The sequence below is a fragment of the Colias croceus genome, chromosome 12, assembly GCF_905220415.1.
Source record: "Colias croceus chromosome 12, ilColCroc2.1".
Classification (NCBI taxonomy): domain Eukaryota; kingdom Metazoa; phylum Arthropoda; class Insecta; order Lepidoptera; family Pieridae; genus Colias; species Colias croceus.
Genome location: NC_059548.1, coordinates 3,023,452 through 3,044,535, shown reverse-complemented (window position 1 = coordinate 3,044,535; position 21,084 = coordinate 3,023,452). Strand labels below are relative to the sequence as shown.

Sequence of the window (21,084 nt, the reverse complement as noted above, 5' to 3'; positions counted from 1 at the left end):
TTAAGATTCAAAAAATATAAAACCAAGAAGTTTATTTTACAGACGCGGAGTTTAAGTTTTAAATACGCTAAAAGTACTCTTAAAATTAGTGTTGCCCAAATTCAGTCTTGGTCTTGCAGTCTTGGTCTTGGTCTTGCGTTTTTGCAAGACCAAGACCAAGAACAAGACCGCGTATTTTTAGCAAGACCAAGACCAAGACTGACCGTGCAAGACTTGAGCAAGAACAAGACTTAGCCTGCAAGACTCTTGCGTCTTGCAGCTAGGACTTTGATTTTCGAATTTCTTATCAAATCTTCAGTTATTTATTAATCTGCTTGATCTTTACCATGGCTATGTTAATTCAAGCTCACAATGTTCCAATTGAAATACGTTTTTCTAAGATTTAAAGTAAACTTTTTGCAAGACTTGCAAGACTCTTGCTGCAAGACCAAGACCAAGACCAAGACTGGGAGCGCAAGACCAAGACCAAGACCAAGACCAGGTGTATTGGCGCAAGACCAAGACCAAGACCAAGACCAGGTGTATTGGCGCAAGACCAAGACCAAGACTGGCTAAGTCTCGTCTTGTTCTTGCATTTGGGCAACACTACTTAAAATACTGAAATATTATTATTTATTGGTAAAATAAAAATCATTTACCGAAGAGTTCACTAAACCCTGCTTATAACGTTAAATATATGCATGGAACCTAATTGTTTCTTCGCCTATCGATAATAATTATCTAATCAATGTGTCATCCTTATAACTTACTAGCTTTCCAACCGCGGCATCGCCCGCGCAGTTAAAGAAAAACCCGCATAGTTCCCGTTCCCGTGGGATTTCCGGGATAAAACCTATCCTATGTCCTTTCTCGGGTATCAAAATATCTCTATACCAAATTTTATGCAAATTGGTTCAGTAGTTAAGGCGTGATTGAATAACAGACAGACAGACAGAGTTACTTTCGCATTTATAATATTAGTATGGATAACGATTCTTGAAAACATATTGTAAAATCGAAATTTTTCGAATTTTTGTATTCAAGTTCACGACATAACTTTTAATATTATCATGATAAATATGTATATTATTAATTTAATATTTTTTCTACGTTGTATACTTTTTGGTATGCATATATTATGTACACAACATATATGTACATTAGGTACTGATTATCATGGTATCACAAGAACTTTACCAGTTACAAGAAAAAATATCTTAAACGCATTTTACTTCAGACTTCTTAATTAAAAGTTTTTAAACCGTTCGTAAATTACATCATTATTTGTCGGCCCCTTCAGTAAGCTACCCAGATCGTATTTCAAGAGATTATTATATAAAATATTTTGACAACTGGTTTTCTCAAATGAAACGCATCACAACATTCATTGAACCGAGATTTAATATAAAAAGTTTTAAAACACGGGTCTTTTTATACTGGTACAATTTATAATGCAGCGTGGGAAGAAGTACGAACAATAAGAACGCGGAAGAAAAAAGTCTCTATATTAGTATATCTACATGTGATTTATTTAAATATTATGCGTCTTTTGTAATTTTTTTATTCTATATTACAAAAGAAATATACAAAAGATTTTGTTAGATACAGTAATATACAACACAATAATCAATAATTAATTTTAATAGTTCTATGATAAAAATAATTTTTCGTTGTTTTACGTAAGAAACTACAATAGGACGTTGGGGAACAATGCAAATTCCGCAAAGCTAATCCCTAAGCTATTCCCGTTTTCTTTACAACACTAAAACTGTTAAAAATAGTATTCACTTATGTAGGACTTTACCTCATCTAGTTATATTATAATATTTAGTATTTCTATTATATAAAATATTAAACATTGTTTTCAATGTATAGCAGTATGTTTCTAGTATTGTAACATAAAACATTATTAGCTTTTCAAAAAAAAAATACCAAAAAAAAATGTTTTTACTACGATAATAATATAATAATGTCCCTGTTGGCAAATACACCAAATTAACTTGTTTATTATTCCCCCGATGTCACTCTACAATGGCCTCCAATGTCGGTCAAGTTCTTACAACGGTAAGGCGTTTATATAATTAATTGTAACCTTTGGATTTTTTGCAATGATTATTTAAGCAGAAAATTCTTAATTTCCTCTTTGTAAAGGTTATTTTATTGAGGTACATAGTATGATATTGCATGTACACATATGCATAATTTGAGTATGATTTTTCACCCAAGAATAGCATTCTTCTAATTTAAAAAGAATGGGATGAATGGAAATTCATATATTTTATATGCCTAATCACATCAATACCTACTGCAATTTCAGTCATATTTATTGCATATTTATTTTCAGTCTTGTTCAGGATAAAAACATTCCACTACCAATTAGCAACATAATAATTGTACACTGCCGGAATTTCGTTAACCTTAAATTAAGTCAACTGCCCGACTTCGCAGTTCACAGCAAATTGCGATAATCCATCATGCCCATAAAAGCATCGGACCATATTTATCAGATCATTACAAATAAAGAAGCATGTGAGGCCATAAAGCAGCTGGACTGGGCTTCAATGACAACAAGATTGTGTTCCGAATTCCGCGCGCACGGCAAAGGCCTTGTCGTCTAGGGTCAGCTGCCAACCTCTGTTATTATCATTCGTGCCACTGAATTCATACTGAAATACGCGGTGTGAATATAAAGGGCGAAATCTCTGACAAGCTCGCTATCAAACTCATCACACGTCACGATTTACAAAGAATATTCACGGTTATGAAACAAACATGAACTTAGATCTGTCCTTGGTGTTTATAAATTGTCAGTTCGTGGAGATATAAATTATTCATAATGTGTGGAGGGAAACGACTTACTTAACAGAATTGTCGCGGTGATATTGAAATTGTTTTAATTTGTCTATTATAAAACTATTATCTAATAGATTTTGTATTGAAATTTTAAATTTGCGATTTAGGACGGCACGAAGCACGGTTATCTACGAACTTTTAAATAATTTTAAACATTATCCATTGAAAAAAAGAAATGATATCGCGAATACTAATAATATAATAATACGAAAAATTTTACAATTTTATAATTATGATTCCTTTGTTACGTAGCCTGTTTTAAATATGTTTTATGATTAATAGCAAAGATTCTAACAAATTCAATAATTAATAGCAAATAATCTAGAAGATATACAAACGATCTAAGTATATAAGTAATGAGTCCATATTTGGGCAGAATAATTATTGCATTAATTATTCTGTCCCAATAAGGAATTACTTTAATGAAAATAATCTAATATTTTTTTTAATTCAATAAAGCATTTTGACCTAATAAAAACTTGAATATTCAATTGCGTTTGTTAATTACTTACCAAACATGGTTTAAACCTTTAAACTTGAAAAAAGCGACTATTTGCAAGTTTTTTATCGAGTATTTATGGCTGTGAGTAAAATTAAATTGGAATTTAATACATTTTACCTGGTATTTAGACAGGATATCTAACCACACCTTGAGTATTTAATTGGTCTAGTTTAATACTTACATTTACTAAAGTCTACGGTAATTGCAACATAAATATGTACGCTAAATAGATCTTCTGATAAAGGTCGTTAATTACTCAAATATTTTCTTACAGAATGAAGTCAACAGTGCAGCAAAATCAGTCTTCGCAAAAAACTTAATATACCAAATATAAAAAAAAACGTTAATTCCTTTAACCCACTATGTGTCATAATATTATGGTTATAAGATAAAGATGAAAATAACGAAAAAAACCATTAAAAATCTGAATTACTATGGAATAAAGATTCATTCAGTTCCTATGTACTGCACAATATTTATTACATTACAATTAAAAACTATAGAGCGAATACAACCGAAAAGTAAGATTTATTAAAAAAAAGCTCAAGTGTGCTACGATCATTGCGTGAAAGAGGTGTAAATCTATTAACCCTATAAAGAAACCGACAACTATATTCACGTAGAAAATATCATCACCATGTAATTTTTGCGGTAAATACTTGATGACAAATTTCCTTATAAATATTTTATCGCGTTAGACAGTTCTATGTACTTCCTATTATTGCATAGTACAGTGACACAACATTGAACTGAAGGCACTATGTGACACTACCAGGATAGTGAATCATAATGGGATATTTTCTATGAAATATAGGATGTTATGACTAACATCTTTTTACGCTAAATGTAGAATTTACGCGACACTGAAAATATAGTTTTTTTTTTTAAGTAAAATAAAAAATTCTTTTGTTAATCACAACGTGTCTTTTACTTGTTTTTTGATATTGGCGTATACGCGTTTTTCCATATTCCCCATTGTTTCGAATCCTTTCGACGATAGAGGTCCTTTAATAAAAACTAAATCAATTTGTAATATGTATCTACTATCAATCGAAATTTAATTAGATATAATAGAACATAAAATAACTTCAAATTAATTCCCACGCATATACTTTTCATAGCTACCCATTATTAAACAAGTATTATAAAATTACTCATTCGGAGCATTGCTCTTAAATAACAGTATCAAAGCTAGTCCGAAACAAAACAAAGCATGCGTAGGCGCAACTGAAAAACTATACCTGTCATTATACTTCAATCTTAATATAATAACGCCTATAAATGTCCAAGACAATTCGTTTTTTTGCAGCAATTTTTTACCTCTATCAAAGTCAATGGCTACAATTATGTAGAGACATGAAAATGTATTCAATTTAAATGTTTTATGGATGTGATTGCGATGGCGGTAATAAGTATATGTGGTATATGAATCTATACTCTGTTCTTATACATATTACATTAACTTTTCGGTAATTACGAGTATGTCTACATAATCTTACAGAGCGACACATACTTTGAGCTCTATCTTTGTTTAAATATAAAAAAAATTAAAACAAAGAAAAAAAAATTATAATATTATCAGTCTGTTCAGTCATTATTTTTGAAACCGTATTATTAACAAAACGGAAAAATATTGTTAAATTTATTTCTCCTTATAAATATGAATTACGTAGTTGTAATTAATAACTTCGGGAAAAACTTTCATACTTTTTCACCCCGTTATTTTTTCTACCTTAACATTGCTTTGGGTTAAAACCTGTTAATTACTTGTTATGAAATAAATAAATAAATACAGGCAAAATTATTAGGTATCCTACAAAAAATATTCCTTTGCACAGAACAAATAGAAGATGTTAAGATGAAATGATAAGCTTTTATTTATCACCTAATCGTTAAAATTAATTATTTTGCAACGCAGAATGTTCTGCAAGGAATGTTAACGTTTTTATATCACCGTTTTTATTCTCTTGTCACCATTAATGTTTACACCAGCAATTTCCGCCGTGTCTTCCTTAAACCTTAGTCCTCATGACCGGAAATGTGTCTATAATGTACATATAATAGCAACTACTTTTTATATCCTTTTTATTCCACTGCAAAAGTTGTTTGATATTTTTCGCGCGTACACATTACTCGTGTGTACTTATTGAAAAAAACATTGGAAGGTGTCCCACTGTTGGTATAGGTACTAAGCTCATTGGAGGTTATACAGTTTTGCATACGCTGAGTACGTAAAAATACTTATAAAAAATTCAGACGCATTTTTTTACCAAATATATGAATTCTTAGAACTCTATGTGTACAACCATAACAAGCAACCCGTCCAACTTTGCAACAAGCACGTGAGCTATCGTTTAAGATTATGTTTCATAGACAAAATGCTCACATTAGAGAAGCGGTAGGTATGCCGGCTGCGCGAAGCTAGAGAAGAAAACATGGATTTTCAGGAAAAATTTTGCAAAAATTTTTTGACGTATTAATTTTGTTGTTTTTATGTGATCAGTATACCGCGCTTATTATACCAATAGTGGGACGACCTGTATAATGGCTATGCTTGCTTCTTTAACATTGAACTCATAAAACTATAAAACCGTAAAGTTTGGCGCCAAGTCCATTAACGATTTCTATTGATTATCACCAAACATTCGATTAAGTGTTTCATAATTATATCATTGGCGATATTTTATCTCAGTAGGCACTACAAATATTGTATTTATTACCACATACATAAGTGGCATAATGATCATTTGAATCCATTGCACAAATGATTAATATTTGCCAATACATTAGTATTTGATAATAGATATCAAGTTAGAGTGATAAATGATGCCTAAATATAATCTAGCAAATAATTTGTTAACGCTGTGCGTCATTGAATAAATATTAAATATAATAATAAGCGCACACCCACACCACTGACGTATTATGTCATACCTAATCTTAACTTATGGAACGTTAACAAAATGGTTTGAATAAAAAAAATATTTTACATCAGATAAAATAACATCTCCCTTGTTTCTTTATATTCACGTATAAATAAATTCAAAATTATTTTTATTAACTTTTCATTTCAAGAAGATAATAATCGTTAATTATGGAGATGGCTATTAAAATTTAAAGAAATGTAAAATTATTCTGTTTTAATCATCAACATAAATGACACGTTTGTAAATTACAATATTCATGTATTTAGCCACAATCAGTCTCACGATACGCATCACTAAATATATATGAATGGTAGAGTCGTTAAAATGCAGATAAACAGATCGAATATAATAAATTACCTGCCGCTGAAATATATTCTTCTCGCGTTACGCAACACTATTATTTACAAACACTGAAAAACACGTGACCACAGCGACGGGAAAACTTAACAACTTCAAGAGGTTTCGCACTGCACTCGTACTACGTTAGTTACTTGCACTTTTCACTGACTTTTCATTTAGAAAAGTTGGTAAATGTATCGGCTATCGAATCGATGGAGACGAGCGGTCGACGGTGAGTTCAATACAACATGACTAAAGCGTAGAGGTACGCATGACAAACAGAATACAAGCGTCATACATCCTGTTTGCGCGAGAGTGGGGGCAGACCATACCGGCCGCGGGACAAGCCGTACCTTTAAATGTTTATTTTATTCGTAATCAACTCGGAGCGAAAAGTCGAATCTTTTTATGGACATGATTTAATATTTAATTTGCTCATAACTGGATTCGTGCAAGTGATAAGACTGGTTCCAGAGAACCTGTATGAATAAAATTAGGAGGTACTTGTATTTTTAGTAAGCGGAGCTTAATATTTGTGCTATCGATATAGTCAATGTTTGACTGGGTCAGGTAAAGACAATATTGGTTTTAACAATACAAGCCAAAAATGAGGATCTGAATAACGCCTTTGTTTGGTCTTGTAGTTTTAATCTGTCAATAGTTTGACGGGCAACGGCTATTTATACAAGACGTGCCATATCACACTAGCGGATTGCGAGCGGTTTCAAAGCGGAGCGGGTGCGCAGCGAATACGTCGCGGGCGCGCAACGAACACGCCGCGGATGCGCAGCGAACACGTCGCGGACGCGCAACGATTTCGCTGCGAATAGAAGCGTCAACGTCATTTTGTATACTCTCGCACAAAAGCCAGCCCTTCCGCCTTGCCTAACTTCCGTTCAATATTTCCATCGTTTCTGTAGCACTCAATTTTTTAACCGTACTGTGGAAATGCACTTACTTAACTAAAGATGTAATAACAACTGAAGTTGTTGAAAAAGGTGCTATAAAATTGAATTACTAGGACTTTAGAATGTAACGTACATTCCAAAAGTATGCAACGACTGACCAGTATAATCTCTCCCATAGCAACGTATGTTATAAAGAGATTTTGTGAACCTAATTATGGCAAAGTGATAGTGAGTTGCTGGTTGCTTGATAAAATTTTCTATTCACACTCGTAAAAAATAATGATCTCATAATTATTACACTATAACAAGTTATGAGTAACAACCAGCACGGATTCCATTTTGTTAATGAGTGTACATGACCGCGACGTAAACGTTGCGCATCTGCCACGCGTCCGCAACGAATTCGCTGCGCATCCGCGGCGTGTTCGTTGCGCGCCCGCGACGTATTCGCTGCGCACCCGCTCCGCTTTGAAACCGCTCGCAATCCGCTAGTGTGATATGTCACTAAGAAGTAGTACATGTTTGAAAAATGTTGGCGAACAATGTCATTCAAATAGGAATCATAATATATCTACTCTCATCATTTGCATTATATGCAGAAAATAACAAGAAATATTCTTAGTTTATTCATGTTTCCAATATGGTAGAGCCAGGTAGAGATTTGTTATAGTGAGATAGTAATAAAGCCATTATGTAGCAGGCAACGTATTAACATACATAAATTAATTAAATTTTATTATCCTTTGTAATTATGTAGTTTATGGCCGTTAATACACTTATTTGCATAAAACTTTCTACTTAGCAATAGGTTACTTAATATAGATATGCCTGTAGGTATGCTTCTGAATATATTATGTTTATCTTATATGTCAGTTAAATAACAAATAATTTATGAGAATATATGTCAAGAAGTGTTAAATAAGGTAAACACTAAAATATAAGCTAGTCTTACATAACGGCTATATTATAATAAATATAAATAATATTGTTATGAATAGATAAATAATACCATTAAGTCCTTACACGTTTCAAATTATCAGGCAAAGATTACGTAAACCATTCAAGGACCAAATAGGAATATTAAATTAGGTTGTATTTGAGAAATAGCAGGCAGGTAGGCGGGTCGAGTTTGATCTACCTCGGGGACCAGTTGCATATCAATGAAGTGTAGGCGCCAGTCATAATGATGTTACAATTTGAGGCCCTTTGTAGCATGCAACAGTGTAACGCACATGCTCATGCGCATTGGTTATTACTTAGGTATTGTTATAGTTCATAAGGTACGGTCAGTATGTACGTCAGTTGAGGTAAGTTAAAAGTCAAACGCGTAAGGAATTTTCTAGTTATTATGTCTATAGTCGTGTACTGTAGACATGTATGTACATACGTACAATGAAAGAAAACCTGGGTAAACATAATATTTCATAGCTTGATGATTTTTAAGGACTTTTGTACAAGCAACATTATGTAGTTTAAAATTATAACTGTAATTAATATTTGCTAGAAAAAAATGTAGAGACATTTTTTTCTCTGTATCTTGCGAATGGACAGACATTTTTTTCTCCAAATAAATTCTTAAAATAGTGTACACAAAAACTTAATCCATTTTCAAAAGGTAAACAATACATTTAATGGGACAACAGTAATTATCTGCTGAAAGATAGATAGATATATGTATAATTTAGCGCCAAACTTAGCAATAATTTTAATCATTATCACATAACCTATCACTATAATATATACAATTTTCGATATATTGTAAGGTCCACATCTGATAATAATTCATATTAAATTGTCAGAAGGCGGCATTAATACATCTTAAAACAATTATGAGTTACGACGTCTTGTAACATTCAGATGTCAGGTGCAAGACAATGTTTATCTCAATAACAAATGCTGAGTCGTTTATGTGAACATACCTACTCGTAAAACTTGTTTTATTACGTATGTATGATCGATTGAATTGAGGCAACTTGTACAGTTTATGTAATTAACTGTGTGCATCGATATTACAAATTGTTTTGAAATTATTAACGTTTATCATAAATAAATATAATTAAACAAAGAATATAAGATATTTAAGTGTGCAATTTCATGTTAAAGTAAGCTCTGTGTAATTCCATTCAATTTAAAAACGTATACAATGCAGAAATTAGTCAAAAGATATTTTTAAATATCTTGCAAATTCACTCTATCATCAACATATTTTAGTCTTGTAACAATAAATATATTATATAACTAGGTTACCGCCCGTGACTTCGCCCGCGCAGTCAAAGAAAAACCCGCATAATTCCCGTTCCCGTTTGATTTCCGGGGTAAAAAGTAGCCTATGTCCTTTCTCGGGTATCAAAATATCTCCATACCAAATTTCATGCAAATTGGTTCCGTAGTTAAGGAGTGATTGAGTAACAGACAGACAGACAGAGTTACTTTCGCATTTATAATATTAGTAGGGATGATTTAAAAACAAGTAACCAAAAAGCTTCAGCGCAACTTCGAAATAATTATACAAGAGACTTGATTTTCCGTCTATAAACTTCTTAAAAATATTTGACTTCTGTGCGAGTCGGTACACTAATTCATTTAATAAAGGTAATTAATTACCAAACATGTATATTGTATATTAGTCGTTACGTTTTCCTAAATCTGTTATATAAAAAGGTAATTACATTAATAAGCAGTCCTATAATCAATTAAGACCGGCAAAAAACAAGTCATGAAACTAAAAAACTTCATTTGCGTGCATAGCATTTTAATAGATCCGCCTTCTTACTCTAGTTACTTCAACTATGTTATTACGCACTAAAATATTTATAGTAGAATATATTATTTACAAAGTACCAAGCTATATAGTTAAAACAGATGTATACCTAACTTCTTCAAAAAGCAGACCTAAACTAAAATCTCGCTGAGAAGTTTAACAAAAAGGAAATATTTCAAACCATATATATGATAGATATTACTCACAATTACTAGTAGTAAAGAAACAAAGACAAATATAATTGTAAGTTGATTTGTATTCACGGAATGTGTTATTTCTTTGTAAAAGTATTAAGTACTCAGGTTTGAAATTTACTTAAAAAATGTTAGGTAATGTTAATAATTAATAGAGTAGCATTATGCTAAAATTATGCAGGTCCAAAAGAAGGAAATAAAGATGTAATAAATTTTTAATTTAAAATTTAATAAAGACTACACCAATAATAAGTCTACGACACCAATTCAACAACGATATCAAATCCATACTAATATTACTATAAATGCGAAAGGAACTTTGACTGTCTGTCTATTACTTAATCACGCCTTAACTACTGAACCAATTTGCATGAAATTTGGTATAGAGATATTTTGATACCCGAGAAAGGACATAAGCTACTTTTTAACCCGGGAAATAGAATAGGTTTTATCCCTTAAATCCCACGGGAACGGGAACTATGCGGGTTTTTATTTGACTGCGCGGGCGAAGCTGCGGGTGGAAAGCTAGTAGCATATAAAATTTTGCAGTCTATTAAATTGCGTAAACTGCCACACTTAAAATTAGTCTCTATTAGCCGAAAAGCATTAAAGCTTCCGAGCCGGAATCATCCAGCTATTAATAATTCATATAAAGGACGTAGTAGCAGTTGAAGGTGATAAACGTAGATCCCCATATAAGGCTCGCGTAGGCTAAACGCAGGATTATTAAACCAGTTAACACAATGTTGTGTGGGCTCGCTAACGTGCAAATTTGGCACAACTAGCACCTAACTGTGCCATAAAAAGTTATTGAGATATAAACAGCGTGAGTCAGAAGGTGAAGCTTGAACGTATTAAGCCTTCATATTAATTGTACTTTATTAGTTTGGATTTGGATATGACGAACGTATTGCCCAAAATTTTGAACGTATTGCCCAATTTGCATCAATTGCAAATCAGCAACTGATGCAAATTTTGTGTTCGTAATTTTAAAAATAAATGTGATAATCGAAAAGTAAGTATGTATGCGAATATTGATGTCTGAAAACTTCTTGATGTTTCTTTGAAATCTTAATAGAAGTTTTCACTGAAAATGTATCTAAGGATAGGTATACAGTCGACTCTCGTTAATTCGAAACTCGAGGGACTCTCAAAATATTACGAATTAGCAAGAGTTTGAAATATCAAATGGTTCGAAATTTGTGAGAGGAAATAAATAAAACTTCGAATTATTAAATATTAATTGTAAATCAATGATAATCAAACCGAATGATAACTAAACATACCAATTCGTTAGAAGTGTAGTCAAACTAATCATAACAAAAACAACGGCTCATTGAACAAGTTTGAATTTGTCACAAAATGTACCTATCTGACTACCTGCGTACAATTTTTCCGCCTCTTTCTCTCTGCAACTTTGAATTGTAGAGTGTTGGACGCCGATGAGTTCGAATTAACGCGTCGTTTTCTTATATAGCAATGATATTTTCATTCGAATTACCAAGTGCACAAAAATGTATGGATTTAGTTCGAAATATAAAGAGATTTTGTAGGGACCTCGTGATAACTTTGAATTATAGAGAGGTTCGAATTATCGCAGGTTTGAATTAACGAGACTCGACTGTATTTAATTGTGATAATGTAACTTTTATAAAGGTAGTTTTTAAGTTCTACACGAAAGCGAAGAGAATAGAATAAATAAATCGTTCATTTCCTTCCACAATACACATGTATCGGTAATCGGTAGGCATCGGTATCAAATTACCGTATACAGGCTTTTGGTATAGAAAGCTGAAGCCTATGGTAGGTGTAATCCCGTAATACAGGTCACTAGGTCTCAGATTTCAGGTATATCTCTATAAATCAATTTTATGTTTAATTCTATAATTAATTTCGTTAAATATATTTCATGCAAATTTCATGTCATACAAGAAATACCTAGGTATTAAATGTAATGTAAATATTCATGAATTCTGTGGTGACAATGACTTTCCTTCATAATTAAATAAAACATAATAAAGGAAGTATTGAAATGACTCTAATAAAATGTGTTTGTCATCTTTATTCCAAGGATTTCCACCCACCGGCTTCTATCGGAATGCAAGATGTAAATTGATGACATATTAAGACTTTAGAATTATATTCAAGGAATAATTAAGTATTAACATAGTGAAATATTATATTATATTATATTTTCTTTATAGATAATGTGCACACAAACACCATACTTTGCTTCGAATTTAGTAACATAGTATGATTTTAATCGGTATAATATGAAAATTCTTATATTTTTCCTGTACAAATGCCAGTAAGCTCAATAAGATGAAATTTGAAGAACATAAATAGGTGCTTCAAATAAAATATGTAGTAGAAATATTTTTTATTCGATTATAATATAATTTATCTGCATTACTACACTACACAAAATAACATTCCTTTCTAAAATCTTTAATAGTCTTCCTCGATAGGGATAGACTATGTAATAGAAAACAAATTTTTCGATCTGAAACCGTAGTTACCGAAATAAGCGCGTTCAATATCTTCATGTTATTTCTTAAAATATTGACGCAGAAATGCATGTTCAAATTTTAATAAGAAATGATTAAGATTAAGATTTTCATAGTCCCCAAAATGGGATATCTCATCTGACTCATTTATACACTACAAACAACGCTAAAAATGGAAAATTCGGACAATATCTACTCACTGTGTTTGTTTTCTTAGTGTGTATGCTTTTTAACAAAGACATCCGTTAGTACAATATTTCCCTTTAAAATTGGTACATAAACATATCATGTCAGATTACGCGTAAAATTTAAACTCGAGTATTAAAGTTGCCTTTTGTTTTGTTATTGTGTATAGTATTAAAAAGCACATATTTCCATAAATCTGTATAATTCCGAAATTATAAAGCAGCAATAGAATGTAAATAGTTTCATTTAAAATTGTTTTATCATTAAAAATATTCATGATTTTCATCCAAATCACTAATTGTGAAGAGTGTTACACAGGTTAATATGTCCGATATTGATCAAACCCTAAAAGCTATCAATTTATTACAGAAAATTTCTCAGATAAACTAAAACCCACTCTACAGCACTCACTTATTGTTATAATATGAAGTGCATCACATGCGATACAAATTAAAAAACCGAAAACAGTTATTCAAATTTCAAAGCCATATCTTAAACACTACGAGGAGCTTTTAAATGCAGATTCATGAACACGTCACAAAATAATTTGTCATACAATGATTACAATCAAAGGCACATGACTAGCTTATCTGATTGCACTGGCTCGGAACTTGTTTACTTCTAAGTAAATAGTGTTTTGTTGGGCAGGAAAATATAAGACCTATTTCGTAAAATAACTAAAAATCAGTAAAAAATAGAATTTGGAATATACAGGAACGTATTTAATATTCTATTGTATTGAAGAAATAATAAAATCGATATCATATCGCTTATATCTCCTTACTAGTTAGATATTATTGTTTTCGATACATATTAAGCTTTTATATAAAACATTATTTTCCAGAAAACAGGATGTACTGAGGGAAATTAAACTTAAGGAAAGGAAAAAGGCATTATTAATAAAAAAACTCTGGAACAGTGACATTATTTTTTAATATACCTAAGCAAACAAGAGTAAAATGTAAACAATACAAAATGTAAAAAAATAAATGCTCCGTAGAATATTACTTATTAGTTTTACACTGTGGTTTTACAAAAACGTAAATCTCGTTCTTCATATCATTTTTTTTAATCTGAAATGACTTTAAACCACCCATTGTAAAAAATAAATGCAATAAAAAAATATCACCCTCCCAAAAATTTAAAAATTCGCGCGAAAACCACCAAACACCAAAATTAAGGAGAATCATGCCATCTATGATATAGTTTTATAAAATTTTAGTACACGTCTGCAAAAATAGATGGCGCTAAAATAAAAATACAAAAAATTCTCCATGGATGGCAACAGTAACTCATACATTTTTACTCTTCATAGCACTATGCTTTTTAAAGGATGCGTAAGTGATTGCAGCATTCACAAAATATGTAGAAACGCAAACAATACAAAAGTCTCCGAGAACAAAAATCAATAGATACGCCAAATAAACACAACTTATAACTGATGAAACGCCGAGAAAGACTTGGAGTCGCACTGCAAGCAGATTATCGTATGTACCTGAAAAAAAAAAGATTTATTAAAAAACAATTGTGATTTGTGACACTATTAAATACTGCATCAAAAAATTAATTACATAGGACACGTTTTCGTTTTCTATTTCTAGGTAATCAAATTATCTTCATTAGCTTTAAACCGATATAAAGGCTAACATAGGTAATAGTTGTATACGTAGTATATTATTATTAGTCTGTGGTAATAGTGTTCTTTTAAAATTATATACTAAAATAGTTTCTTAGAGTCCCATTGATTCCCATAAGGGTACCTACCATGGCGAACCACCTGCCGTTCTAGGTTGCGCCAGACCAGTCGAGGGGGTCGCGAATACATTTTAACAATGCCTGCGACCCTGCCACTAAAAACGGTTAAACAAAACACAGTGGAGTTAAGTCGGTACCTAGTTCTTTCTGGGCAGTGGCAATCCCACATAACCTTCCCCGAAAGCCCTTAGATGAGCAATTGTAATTTGTAGGTATTATCTACTTAAAAAATCTTAGCTGAAGATTCAAATAACTATTTTCTATGTATAGGTAATGCCTTAATGCATCAATCAATTAATGATTGAAACAAAATAAAATTACCGTATACTTACAGTGCAAAATTCTAAAATGTACAAATCAGGCTGAACCTTAATAAATACTGAACCTCAGCCAGAAATATCTTCATAAATCATAAACATTATGAAAATGTTCAATATTGTATGTCTACGAATTCCTTTATCCACGTCTATAAAAATCCTTAGATTATGTTAGGGTTATAAATTATAAGATTCCGATAACAGTTATTCACAACTCGTCAATAACCATACGAAGGGAATAAGCGGCTTACATCTGCGCTTGTCGTATGCAATATTTTCTATTCCAAACTCTACAATGCAACATGAATTGTAGGGATCGTTCAGCTTTCATATATTTATATCGCATTTTACTTAAGTAACTACTATAATAATGTTTATTTTCTAGCTCAATTTGGTTACATAGAGCTGACTTTTCTATTTTTTATTATCTGCCTCTATAATATTTTTTACTCATTGCTAATTTATAAATGACGGCAAAATTTATCCAATATACCTAATTAGTAGACAACAATTTTTTTTTGTATCGAAATAAATTTTATGCATTCGTTATATAATAAATTCAATTACCTACCTACACCAGTACACAATTTTAACATCTAACTAAACATGTACTGTATGTAAAATCAAATAAAAAACACACATATAAACTCTAAGTACCTACCTACAGCGAAATGACTTGTCGATTAGTGTCATTACGAATGTAATCACACACCTTTCACACACTATGGAAAATATACGGTGGTCTTTACAAACGATTCCCGTCCTCAGCAACGTTTTTGCCTTTTACGATGACATCTCAATTTGAGCAGGATAATTTTATGCACATGCCTTCATGTATTGTTTTTGCGCCTGATTGTGCCATTAAAGTTTTTAAATTACTTTACGCGTCGCCCGTGTGCGTTTTTTAACGTTTAATGCGTCGTAATGAGCAAGAAATATTGCTATTCAATTTTGAATAAGGGCTGTGTTTTGATCGGCATTTACTACGATACACTTTTTATGTGGATGTTTAATTAACAGCTGTACCAATTTTTAGCATAGATACTTTTAGTGTTAATTTAAAAAATAACACTTCATTTCGATAACAAACTATCGCACAAAAAAACATATATATGAACTAAATATCTCCAATCGAATATCTATTAAGAGCACACAAATAATAACAAACAAAAACACGATATTAAAAAATCATTAAACCAGACCACTTACTCAAAAAAATCATAATGCAATAGAAGAGAATCCCATAGACACAGTTCGGCACCTCAAAAGCGGAGTTTTTGGCCACAATACCGAAACCTTTTGAGTATCTGCAAAAAATAACAAAGGACTGTTTATTACTGCAATAGTGCAAGCTGTGAGCCCGTAGAGTTATTGGAATTCATGGTACATTATTTTTGAACGGTAGTGCCGTTTTTACCCCACGATCCGAGAGAAAACAGGGGCATTTTTTAACGATTTATTTGAAATTGAATGAAATGTATTCAATGGAGGATTTACACATTTCCCGCTGGATTTCAAACTCTCTTTGTACCTAAATCCGCTAATGTTACCAAGATTTTGAATTTCGCTACGCTCTATAACCCAAATCTATACTAGCTGAAGAGTTCGTTTGTTTGTTTGAACGCGCTAATCTCAGGAACTACTAGTCCGATATGAAAAATTATTTCGGTGTTAGATAGCTCATCTACCGAGGAAGGCTATAGGGCATAGGCACAGAATAATAACTAGTAGCTCTATATATATCATCACGCTATGACCAACAGGGGCAATGCGGGTGAAACCGCGGGGCACAGCTAGTGTTTAGGAAAATTTATTTTTAAATAATACTAAGCTGTTTTTTTTTAAGTTGTATTGTGAAAAATAAATATTATGTAGGTCTACATAAATACATAATAGAGCTAATTAATTGTAATAATAGAGTAATAATTTCATACTGTATACAGTATAGAATTGTATTTAAAATATATTATATTTTCTAAGATATACCTATTGCATTCGTTTCCTAAATGTCAAAAAGAATATTTTTTTTTAGGGGAGATATTAATTTGTTTGAAGGGATACTTTGAAGAGCAAGCGAACGAAGTCGCGGGTCAAACGCAAGCATAGACTATATAGTATATAGGTACACATTAGTTTATGTAGGGTGGAAATAAGTCAATAATACATAAACTACTGATACATTTTGAATTTTGAAGGGGTTCACCCTCATATTATAAGCTGCCCGAAAAAAGATAGACTCGAAGATTGAAAATGGACACGGAAGGTGAGAAATAGACTGCATGTGAATGTATTATAATACTATTATTATGATATTGTTTTTTTGTTTGATTTTTAAAATAAATTAATTAATTATTAAGTTTTCTTCAATTTTAGATATACTTAAATTGATGAAATGTTAAGAAATGCCAAAAAAATAACGATTAAATTAGGTTGAACCTTTTTTTTTTATAGTGGGGAAATCTTCCAAAGATACCCACGGCCCCCGGGGAAGGAGCCGTGGGTTATGTCGGATTCTTACCGACTAAAACCCCACTGTGTTCCGTCGAGCCGCTTTAATGAGGGGGCCGCGGGTATTTGTTAGAATTCTTCCGCGACCCCCTCGGCAAATTAGGTTGAACCTACATAAGCACATAGGAAAATATTATATTCAACGTCCTACTTCGGTATATGAAAATTTACCCATTCAACGCGTTTATTTTGGAGTGAATTAAAAATTCAACACAGCCTTTGAAAATTAAACGGCACTGCACGTCATTGTGACTAATTACCATTCTTATTACCCCCTAAGAACCACACTGCTTATCAAATTTATTTTTATTACGTGTGAGAATCATTTTTTTTCTATTTTTAGTCACTTTTTTATAAATTAAGTACCTACCTACTTATTCTGAACTTTTTTTTTCTAATTCTATTTGTTCACCATAACAGTCTCACAAAACAATGACGTCACAACACCGTCACAATAATTATCTACAAACATAGTACAATTATATTATCTATGCTACATACGAAAATCAAAAAGACACGTACTCAGAAGTAAGGACCCTTGAACAGCTGGCGCGTTCCGAGATGTCACACAGCGCTTTATACCCCGGTCTTGCCTCCGCTGCCATTTCCACATAGAGAGCATACGTCGACAGGAATATTCCTAATATCCCGGCTGAGACTAGCCCGCGGTTGATGCTGTTTATCGACATGGTTATCTAGAAATTCAATCACATTATTTTTTAATGAACATGATACAAGGGAAACAAAAAAATATATCGATTTCAATCACACAATTCTATATACAGCATGAGACAAGGAAAAGAAATAAAAAACGATTCAGACCGATCTTTACTAAGATAACTTTTAAAAAGCACGATATTAAATGTACCGAGGCACTTCCTAGCTACATAAAGTAATAAAACACGAAACTCAAATTAACGCTACAATACCTACCTATACTATATCCTAAAACTTAGGTGAATTTATAACGGACTATCTTCCGCCCACGACTTTGTACGTGCATCCCCGTTTTTCCCTGTTCCCGCAAAAATTTCGGGAAATCCTTTGTTAGCGGATGCCTACGTCCTAACATCTACCTGCATGCCAAATTTCAGCCCGATACGTCCAGTGGTTTGGGCTATACGTTGATTCATCGTTGATCACATTAGTCACCTTTGAGTTTTATATTATCTTCTTTTAATATAAAAATGAATCCCAAAATGTGTTGGTAAGCGCATAACTTGAGAATTACGGCTTAACCGATTTCGTTAATTCTTTTTTTATAATATTCCTTGAAGTTCGAGAATGGTTCTTATGTAGAGAAAACGTGAATATGTACCACGGGCGAAGCCGGGGCGGACCGCTAGTATAATATATAGATTACATTAATAAACATTACATTCAGACGTTATCATTAGGTATAGTACCTATAGCACAATATTTACCAACTTGACCGGTTCTTTATCAGCGCATTAACTAAACACAATGTCAAATAGATAATATTATATTATTTGTACATACATATATTATTAGCTACCGCAATTTCGTAAATTCCAGAAACTAATAGATTTTTTTTAAATCCTGTATAAAATTGGCACCATAATTATTATAAAGCAAACGGCCCCCGTGGCGTCCTAAAGCCAATGCATATTTCAATTTAAACTTTTAAATCAAATCATGCGGACCCTTAGAAGTCAGTATTACCATTATCTTATGGGGAGCTTTTGCAAAAAAATATAAAAAGCAACGATTTTTATAACGCAGGTATTGCATCTGCTTTCCACTTTCCAGACATCAAATTTCAAAATTAAAACAAGAATTTTATTTAATAGATTAAAAAATAAAAATATTAATGTTTATTGCAAGTTTCTAGTTTCTACTTACCTACTGCTCATGCTCGCATCAATTTTTTTTTCTCGACAAATCATAAAAATTACTTATCTTTATTTTATTTTCTATTGGCAAACAAGGTAAAAACGGGTTTTATACAATTAATGTAAAATGATAATAAATAATTACAATTTCAAATTTAAAATAAAGCGTCGAAATCATAAACAAAAAGATTTTAAAGAATTAATTTAATCTTTTTCATACCTCATAAAATTCCGAATGTATTTTTTATTTATAGCTTTTTAAATTTTGATTTAAATATTACACAAATAAACAATAATTATAAAATTTCATAAATTTATATCCATGCACTCAATTTCGGTAACTGAATCACAAATTCTCTCCGGCTAACCGTTTACAAATGAGCAAAATCGAGTTAAGATCAGATTAAAATTCGCTTGTATATTGCTCACACCCTGTTGAGCATTAAATTTAATATTCATACACGTTAATGAATATTCACAACAGTGTGGCATTCATTGGCAGAACTAAGATTATACTAGGTCTTTACTCGGTTCTTTGCAAGACAAACATATTTATTATTAAAACAAAAGCTCTGTTTTCATTTTATGTAGTTGAATTATTGATAAAAAATAAAGTACATAGGTAGGGTAGAGTTAGTCAATCCATACGACTTAAAACATATACATAGATAAATTAACTGCGAAAGTCTGTCCTTAAGTCAAGCTTTCACGGCTAAACCTATTTGGATGGAATTTCGGTCTCAGTTTTATACACGAGTAAAACCGAGGGGCACCAGTTTGTATAATAATATATTACTGTAGTATGGAGGTATTCTGTGAAATTAATATTAATAAGAATGGATAATTAATATATTTATTAAAAACTTTCATGATATCCTCAAAAATTTGGTGAAAAAAAAAACAAAAAAAAGCAACTTCTATTTTAAAAACATCCCAATCAAAAAGAGAAATTGAACTTTATTGAAAGCTTAATGAAAGCGATTGAAAGTTTGATAATAAAATCTATAATAAAATGTACTGTATTTCTAGGATTTTTAGTCTATATTGAACGCATCTACTGCAAACGTCAAAACTCAACATACTCGCTAACTTCACTACGATTACATAACTCTAAGTAGCTGTGTTTTTATTAAATGTAAACACAGTGTCGAAGTTTTCATATATTTGACCGACACGATATGGCAGTTGAAACACCAAGACACCAACAAGTTCACATAATACCAACATAGAAAAATAAATCTCTTATTGTATAATTTTTATACTTATTTTTTATAAATAATTTGAATTGTAATAACTTTTAGAGAAATCCAATGATTTTATTTTTCTTTAATTATTAAAAATAAAGCTATGTAACTTACATGTAACTATATTAAGTAGGTCAGTTCTTGTGTCTAATAAATTTACGATAAAGAAAGAGAGCACAACATTAGTTAGAAGAGTAACCACTACCGCCACATTGCCAATGACGCCCGATTTTGCGGAATGTGTAGTCGTT

General features: G+C 31.6%; 2 protein-coding genes across 2 annotated transcripts in view; both read right to left on the bottom strand.

The window, feature by feature from the left end:
- LOC123696018 (serine/arginine repetitive matrix protein 5) overlaps nucleotides 1–6,851 on the bottom strand; it is a 97,290-nt gene extending 90,439 nt beyond the window's left edge. Inside the window, exon 1 of the mRNA XM_045641999.1 lies at nucleotides 6,619–6,851. The gene's annotated coding sequence lies outside the window, so the exon portion shown is untranslated. The remainder of the gene's footprint in view (nucleotides 1–6,618) is intronic.
- Nucleotides 6,852–14,128: 7,277 nt separating this feature from the next.
- Nucleotides 14,129–21,072, bottom strand: LOC123695995 (vitamin K epoxide reductase complex subunit 1). The gene is made up of 4 exons (XM_045641971.1): nucleotides 20,948–21,072; nucleotides 18,259–18,431; nucleotides 16,438–16,535; nucleotides 14,129–14,651 (listed from the first exon to the last, which is right to left on the bottom strand). Exons 2-4 carry the CDS (start codon nucleotides 18,423–18,425, stop codon nucleotides 14,449–14,451), a joined length of 468 nt encoding a protein of 155 aa, XP_045497927.1. The 5' UTR covers nucleotides 18,426–18,431; nucleotides 20,948–21,072; the 3' UTR covers nucleotides 14,129–14,448.
- Between the last annotated feature and the right edge of the window lie 12 nt (nucleotides 21,073–21,084).

Excerpts from the sequence above, each read along its gene's own strand:
- LOC123695995 (XM_045641971.1), bottom strand. The coding sequence starts at position 18,425 with ATGTCGATAAACAGCATCAACCGCGGGCTAGTCTCAGCCGGGATATTA. Across the intron at positions 16,536-18,258 it reads TCAAGGGTCCTTACTTCTGA|ATACTCAAAAGGTTTCGGTA; the intron begins GTACGTGTCTTT and ends TATTTTTTGCAG. Across the intron at positions 14,652-16,437 it reads TTGCATTATGATTTTTTTGA|GTACATACGATAATCTGCTT; the intron begins GTAAGTGGTCTG and ends TTTTTTTTTCAG.